Below are 8,088 nucleotides of genomic sequence, written 5' to 3'. Positions count from 1 at the left end.
ATATACGGACGGCTGAGATCGCATGACTATATAAATGCATTGATATGTTAACTGCAGAGAATCTAAGTTCCAATGAATCTTTACATGTCATTCAAAAGATACAAATGAACCAAATGTGATACAGTAGTGTGGCATAGATAAATGATAAAATGAATCAGTTTATCTTACAAGGGAAAAAAAATTATTGTACTGTGGACAACAATCAAAGGACAAGAAAACAGAAAAGTTTCTATAAAGACACTTCACAAATATAAAACTTATCTATGATTTGACACGCGGCGGCTTTTAGCATTTTACCCGAGCCATTTTCAGGAACATTGAATATAACTGCCAAAACAGACTGTCTAGCAGCAATCTATATTGGTCGTCCTCTTCAATTATTTAACTGTATAACCATCAATTTTCTAATTTACACGTCCTTTTCATTCCGATCTGCTAGCTCATTTGTTCTCCAATTAAATCCAAACCTACAAGCAGGAACGACACACCTTGAAATAATAAGTAGTAGAAGTGCATCCCTTGTGCGGATAACAGGCTCCTAATTGCAGCTGTTAGCAGTAAGAATGCAAGTGCAAGCTCTTTCTTATATATCTTGTTCATTTTCTTCGGTGGAACAATTTCTTGAAATTCTTTTATCTTGTTAAGCTCAGAAAGACCGCTATCAGAAGTCCCTCTATGAAGTTGGAGACTCATTGCCTTTGAATCACGTTCTTCAGCAGCTAGTAGGTCAGGCTCTGATGCGCGGCCTGATTTTTTGGTAACGATCCATTCGTATGAACTTCCTAACTGGAACAAACCGGATACCATGGCGTTGAATTTGGTTACGGACATTGTGTTCTCAAACAATAGGTAAGGTACGAGGAAGGGAAAGGATTTTGGGGCAGGAAGAATGTTCAAGAATGACATGAATACAGGAATATAACAAATAACCCAAATAGGAAGCTCGGCTTCGGGTACAAACATTGTTAATGGAAGAATGATGCAGAATAATGTGAAAGAATAGAATGGGAGGATTAGCTTTCTGAGAAGAAAGAATAGAAATATAAGGTTTGTTTTCTTCCAGAAGGCAATCTGCGACAATATTGAAAACAACAACGTGCTTAGATTGTGTTCTTTTTTCCCTTGACAATTGTGCAAGACGAAACAATGAAAGAAAAATACTTTACCTTAGAGGTTATGATCGCTGGAAGGCACAAACGAAAGAGTTGCATCGGACCAGAATGCCATCGATGTTGTTGTTTCTTATAAGCTTCATATGATTCAGGAAGCTCACAAAGCACCTAAAAAGTGTTGTTCTTAATGTTTAGACCAAAACTGCAACTCAAATTTAATATTTTCACAGTTTTTCATTGGTATTTCATTCCAAAAATTAGTGAAACATATCTTTTAATCACTGCAGATAATTACTTCACCCAGATCAAGTTCATTCTAAAGTGATTCTCAATTAGAATTGATTTTGTCTCTAGAAGTTATTCTTACTAGAAGCTATGATTTGTAGTTTTTGCCTACAAACATGATTTTTACAGCCGGTAATCAAATTTATTGCTCAACTCACTTCAGGTGAATGTAACAAAATATGAATTGTTTCACTTGAAACTCGCTTTAACCAAAATAAATTTTTACAAAATCAATTTTCGTCACTGTAGAACCAAACACACACAAATCAATATATAGTAAAACTGCCATTGTTTTCTGAAGGTAAATTGAAAATCAATATATTGAGACCAGAAAAGGTTACCTTTACATCATTGAGATAGATAAATTTCCAACCGTTGAGATGGGCTCGGACGGCTATATCCATGTCTTCGACAGTTGTTCGCTCGAGCCAGCCACCAGATTCTTCAAGTGCTTTTATTCTCCAAACACCAGCAGTTCCATTAAAACCAAAAAAGTTTAGGAAGATTCCATTAACTTGTTGTTCAACTTCAAAGTGGAAGCACAAATTAATATTTTGAAGTCTTGTGAGTAAGTTCTCTTCCTTGTTCACAAAAGTCCACCTAGCTTGAACCAATGCCAACTCAGGATTTCCCTGCAAACCAAAACTTGAAAATGAAAATCTACAACTGATGGAAGATAGATTATGATGAAATACCAAGAAACAAAGGCAAATTTAGTTACCTTAAAATGAGGAACAGTTTGCTTGAGGAAATCAGGACACGGTTGGAAATCAGCATCGAATATTGCAACAAACTCGTAATCCTTCACATAATCACAGTTCATCGCAGACTTGAGGTTTCCTGCTTTATAACCAGTTCTATACTTCCTATGACGGTAGACGATATTGACGCCTTTTTGACTCCACTTCATGACTTCTCCCTTGATCAACCACTGTATGCTCTCATCATCAGAGTCGTCGAGAACTTGAACTAATAACCGATCTTTTGGCCAATCAAGTTGACAGACTGCAGATATAGATTGTTCATATACCTACATTGAATACAAAAGAGTACTTATCCACAAAATCAAATGTTAAGTAGCAAAAAGTACTAATCAATAAATTCAAAACAGTAGCATCATGTAGTCAACTATACTCCACTAGTTACTTCCTTTCAAATCACTAACGGATAGCATATCCAAAGGGAAAAGAACTGTTTGGTTCCACTTCTGGAGTAGGTAAATTTGATTCTAGAAGTGTAGAATTGATTTTTGACAAGTTTGAATGTTGTCGGGTAGAATTGATTTTACCTCTACAACTGATTCTAACTTTACGCCAAAAATTGAAGCTTTTTACCTGACAATTGATTTTTACCCTCAAATTTACTATTCAATCAACTTTTACGAAACATAAATCATTTTACATTAAACTTGTGTTTACCCTGAATCAATTCATTCAAAATCAACTTTTGAAGCAGCACAACAAAACAAACACTAAGTGGCCTAACTTGATGATTGACTAGTTTTGAAATAAGGTCGCCACCGACAATTTTGTTTTCCCTTTTTCTTTTTAAAATAAAAATAAAAATAAAAATAAAATTCAGAAGGTAAGTACTAACCAAGTACACAAAAACCATGAATAAGAGAAAAGTGTCACCTCTTTCTCATTGCACATAGGAATCTGAACAAGTACCAAAGGATAACCATGGTTGGAACCTTCCAAATCATCTTCAACATTTCCATCAACAATCAAAGGTTTAATCTTTTTGTACTTGATCCAAAAGCAACCAAGACACAAAACCATTCTATCCACGGACTGAATCAAGAACAAAACTATGCAGAAATTTGAAAGATATTGAATTGTTGATGCAATATAATCAACTCTAAACCTCAACCAACTAACATAAACCTCATGAAACAACCCTTTAATCTCCCAACTTTGTGGAATATGCAAATTATGATTATGAAAATAGTACAACCCTTTGAAATGAGCAACAAGTTCAAACAAAAGAAATGCTAAAGCCATAACCAAAAATGTAACAATCACTCTAAAAAGCACTTTTGCTTTCATAGATTTATCACTCTCATTTTCACTTTCCACAGCATCAAAAAATACTCTTTTTTTAACAGAACTTAACAATGAACAAACACAATTTCCAAACCAAGCAATGAAACCAATAGCTTTATGAGCTTTGAGAAGCAAAACCCATGTGAATTGTTTAGCATTTCTGGTTCTATCTTTCTCAACTGGTTGAAATGCTGAATCAGGACCATTTATTTGAAGCACTGAGTAATTTGGATTTTCCATAGTAACAACAACAGGGTTACCACCTTTCTTTGAAGTTGCAGTTGAATTTGAAGAATTTTTAACCCAACCCCAGTTGGCAAAATCAAAACTTGGAGACATTTTGTGAAAGAAAAGAGTTGAAAAAGATTAATACTGAAAAGGGGTGGAAGAATTGATGAACATTGAAGAGTTGGTGTTGTGTCAGATCCATAGGGTTGTTTTGAGTGAAGAAGTAAAAGCCATTTTTTTTTCTCTCTCCCTAGAATGTAGCAAGGTAGGGAATACTATAGAGAGAAGCACTCATGTATGTGTGTGAGTGTGAGAGTGTGTGTGAGGTTCTTTTATTGGTTTCTTTGCACATAGCTTTGAGTAGAGAGAGAGAAGCAAATATTATTGAGATTACCAACATGGGTTTAGTCTAGTCTACTTTCCATATGTTTACAAGACGTAATCCATGTGCCCATGATTACTCAACAAGCTTTTCTTTTTTTAAATCAACTACTACCATTCTTAGAGGGTCAAAATTAATTCTAAAAATCCAGAATTGATTCAGACATAGATTAGTTTATCTACCGGAGAAGTGACGTGGACACTCTCTTTTTATTTGTGTATAACATACTGAAAATGGGTCTAAGATAAAATAGTAAAACTTACATGTGTTTCACCTAATATGAGAGTAAATGTTAGATAGTGCTAGAAAGATAATGTTCATATCATTTCTCTCAATAGAATTGATTTTACCTTTAGAATTGATTCAATTTGAATTTAGAGCTTGTAACTTTTAATTGTAAAGTTGATTTTGGAAAATTCTACTATGGACACAAATATAAATAAATAGTGTTTAGACACACATACATTAAAATATTTTTTTTAATAACAAAAAACAAATTGATAATAAAGTGATTTAGTAGTTTGAGGAAAAGAGTTGTGATGTGTGTGTGACTAAACACTATACATTTATGTTTGTGTCCATGTAAGAATGTCTCGTTGATTTTTACTCATAAATTTATTGTTCAATTCATTTTTATATATGAATGTATGAAACAAATCATTTTTCATTCAACACATTTTTAATCAAAATCAAACGGACAATAGCATGTTAGTTTCTCATGGTGCTGCCACTTTGTGACAAATCAAAAAATAAAACAAGTAAACATAATTGTAAATAAACAAACATGTCATAATCTTCAAAAAAAAAAAAAAAAAAAAACATATCATAACAGAGTAGCAATGCTCTAATGATAAATACCAAAACTTTACCAAAGCCTGAAAGGCGTAAGCAAATTTTTGTCATCACAATCGGTCAATTTGTAACATCAGAAATTTTCCTCCCTTTAACATATGTGTCATTTTCTAGTTGAGAAATGATATTTGTACAACCATTTTCTAACAACTTTTGTGACAACTTTCTCTCTCATACTCACATATATTTTTACTTTATCTCTCTATTGCTTTGATTTCTGTGTCAAAATCTACTTTTTCTTTGTAAATTTATGGTTGTACAATAAGTTGTCAACCAAATAGTTGTTCAAATAACACACCTCTTTTTAGTTAACATTATTTGTATTAAAAACTAAGAAAGGGGTGTATGAGTGATTAGATAATAATATAATTAGACCATCCGTTATGGAGGAGTTTTCACTTCACAAAACACGTAGTATTTAATAGGTATTCTATTGGGGAGAGAAAAAAAGAATACTTATTCAAATGAGATGCTATGATACGATGTTTCTTTCTCGATGGAACGTACATTCTTTATTTAAAATGTAATGATATATAATTATTGATAGATGATATAAAGTTATTAGTGTTACCATTTAGTAAAAAAAATTGATCAACTAGGTTGGAGGGATTGAGTAATATTTATTAAGTATTATTATTAAAAATCATAAATGAATTATGAGTACACGTGAGATCCTCTTAGAATTTAAGTACACTCAAGTTGACTTGAACGTGACAAGTGATCCATAAGTAACTATGATAGTTGCAAACGAAGTTTGACTTAATTGGTATGAAGTTTACTTATCTTTAAGATCATCAATTCAATTTCCACTATCGGTCTGAGGACCTATTTGGTGGGTGGTTTGTAAATACATATATAAGTGTTCTTTGAGTTTTTAGGTCCATCCTAACCTCGGTGAACCCTAGTGCCCAAATGCTCCTTGCATCTCTTCCATGTTCATCAAAATATATATATATGGGTTTTGTTACAAGCCACCCTTTGGTGGTGTCTTTTATCAAGTCACACCTTAAGGTGTGATTTTCACTTTTTAGTTATAACTTTGCTAAAAGACACCTTCATAAAAGTAAGTTGGTGTCTTTTCGCAAATACTCATAGAGTAACTTGATAAAAGACACCTTCATAAAAGGTGTCTTCTATCATAACCCTATATATATATATATATATATATATATATATATATATATATATATATATATATATATATATATATATATAGAGAGAGAGAGAGAGAGAGAGAGGACATATCATATGAGAATGATATTTTTATGTGAGAATGTGAGAATGAATTTTCAGCCTTTAGATTAAGATTTAATGGCAGAGATTAAAAGCTCCAATTAATTAATAATTATGTCTTGCTGTAACCTATCAGTATTCCACTAATTACCAAGCTTCTCCCACCGTTAACGCTGTTTACAAACCATCACCACCATTGACGTTAAGATTTGTTCTTCAAACCATAAACAGAGCTTCTTCTTTGTTATAATATTGATGAATATTGCTTCACAAAAAAAGTGGATCTCAATCTTAAGGATTCCAATTGACAAACACAAGTAATTACTCATCATTTGAGATGTACGATCTCTATGAACTAAAAATGCAGTTCAAAGTAAACTAATCATGTTATATATTTTTTATTGTTCTTTGATACAAAAAGATGATATAGACTGAACACGATAGAGCTGAAAACACAAGATGAGGGGGAAAACGGTTTCAGATCTTTAATCGCAAAACAAACGCCGTCGGAGAAAACGTTCAGATCTTCAATCGCAAAACAAATGTCGTCGGAGGCACAAGCAGAATCAGCAACGATGAAGAAGAGTCAAACCTAATTTCAACGATTACTGCTATTTTGGATTTACAGGCGAGAACAATTTGTGGAGAGTTGGCCGGTGACGAGTACAGAAGAAGAGGGAGGCGGCGCAGACACTGTTGCAGGAGGTGAGATTCGTTTGGAATTCTATTGATTCTCCTGTGGTAGGCTACAGCAAGACATAATTATTAATTAATTGGAGCTTTTAATCTCTGCCATTAAATCTTAATCTAAAGGCTGAAAATTCATTCTCACATAAAAATATCATTCTCATATGATATGTCCTATATATATATATATATATATATATATATATGCTTTAATAGATGATATGGAATTATTAATCATATACATCCCTTGATGAACATAGAAGACATGCTAAGTGCAAAGATGAGTTATGAGCAAGTGGTGTACCATCTCACTCTTGTCACTTGAACTTGTTGTTTTTGTGTGAAATCAACTAAAGTTTTCTTCATATTTTAATGGTCGAATGCATCTAAAGGTCCTTTAAGTTTTTCGTTTTTCCCAAAGTGATCCTTTAAATTTCAAAAGTCTCAAACAAGTCCTTTAAGTTTCAAAAGTCCCAAACAAGTCCTTTTAGTTTTTGAATCGTTTCAAACAAGTCATTTTAGAGGATGATGGCGATGATTCAGATGATAGCAACAAAGAACATTATCCACCATTTTCCATACCTAAAAAGATGACTAATTTTAAGTGGGTGTTAGGAGCCAGATTTGGTACCAAAGATGACTTCAAGGAAGCAATTACCAACTATGATATATACAATATGACTTGTTTGAAACGATTCAAAAACTAAAACGACTTGTTTGGGACTTTTGAAACTTAAAGGACCACTTTGGGAAAAACGAAAAACTTAAAGGACCTTTAGATACATTTGACCTATTTTAATAAAATACAAGACTAGTAAAATCATCTGAGCACAAATTTCATATTTTGATTTATATATGATATTTCTAAGATTAATATATAGGTACATAAAGTGTAAAACTAGTGAAACCACAAGAAATTAATAACTAATGTGATTTAATTCATAAAAAGTCTTAATACATTTGGTCATAGTTTAAATATAATCCATAAAAAGTCTTAATAACAATAACACAATTTCAATTTATGAAAAAGAACAAAAAAAAAAACACAAAACTGTTAACCGAACCATAACTTGGGTTTAGTTCGGTTCGTCTTAAACCACAAACCGTTGGTTCAGTTTTCTTGAATGATTAGATTGTTCGGTTCGGTTTTCTTCAAAAACCTAAACATGTCCGTGTAATATAAATAGTATTCCCATTTGAATTTGAACGATACATACACTGATCTAGGGTTGTGGAGTTGAGCTTCATTCAAACCTATAGTATC

General features: G+C 32.6%; 1 protein-coding gene across 1 annotated transcript; it reads right to left on the bottom strand.

Moving 5' to 3' along the window:
* Window positions 1-63: 63 nt before the first annotated feature.
* LOC146925684 (putative xyloglucan glycosyltransferase 5) lies at window positions 64-3,975 on the bottom strand. The gene is made up of 5 exons (XM_085758089.1): window positions 3,032-3,975; window positions 2,119-2,427; window positions 1,739-2,029; window positions 1,167-1,280; window positions 64-1,071 (listed from the first exon to the last, which is right to left on the bottom strand). The coding sequence occupies exons 1-5, from the start codon at window positions 3,779-3,781 to the stop codon at window positions 436-438; spliced, it is 2,100 nt and encodes a 699-aa protein (XP_085614215.1). The 5' UTR covers window positions 3,782-3,975; the 3' UTR covers window positions 64-435.
* Window positions 3,976-8,088: the final 4,113 nt, after the last annotated feature.

The sequence above is a fragment of the Medicago sativa genome, chromosome 4, assembly GCF_051527215.1.
Source record: "Medicago sativa cultivar Bolivia chromosome 4, Bolivia_mono, whole genome shotgun sequence".
In the NCBI taxonomy this organism is placed as follows: Eukaryota; Viridiplantae; Streptophyta; class Magnoliopsida; order Fabales; family Fabaceae; genus Medicago; species Medicago sativa.
This window is presented reverse-complemented; position numbering and strand designations above follow the sequence as displayed.

Bases quoted from the DNA above. Each gene is read 5' to 3' on its own strand.
- LOC146925684 (XM_085758089.1), bottom strand. From the start codon at position 3,781: ATGTCTCCAAGTTTTGATTTTGCCAACTGGGGTTGGGTTAAAAATTCT. The intron at 2,428-3,031 runs GTGACACTTTTC...TATTCAATGTAG, and splicing joins CTATGTGCAATGAGAAAGAG to GTATATGAACAATCTATATC. The intron at 1,072-1,166 runs GTAAAGTATTTT...ATATTGTCGCAG, and splicing joins CAGCGATCATAACCTCTAAG to ATTGCCTTCTGGAAGAAAAC.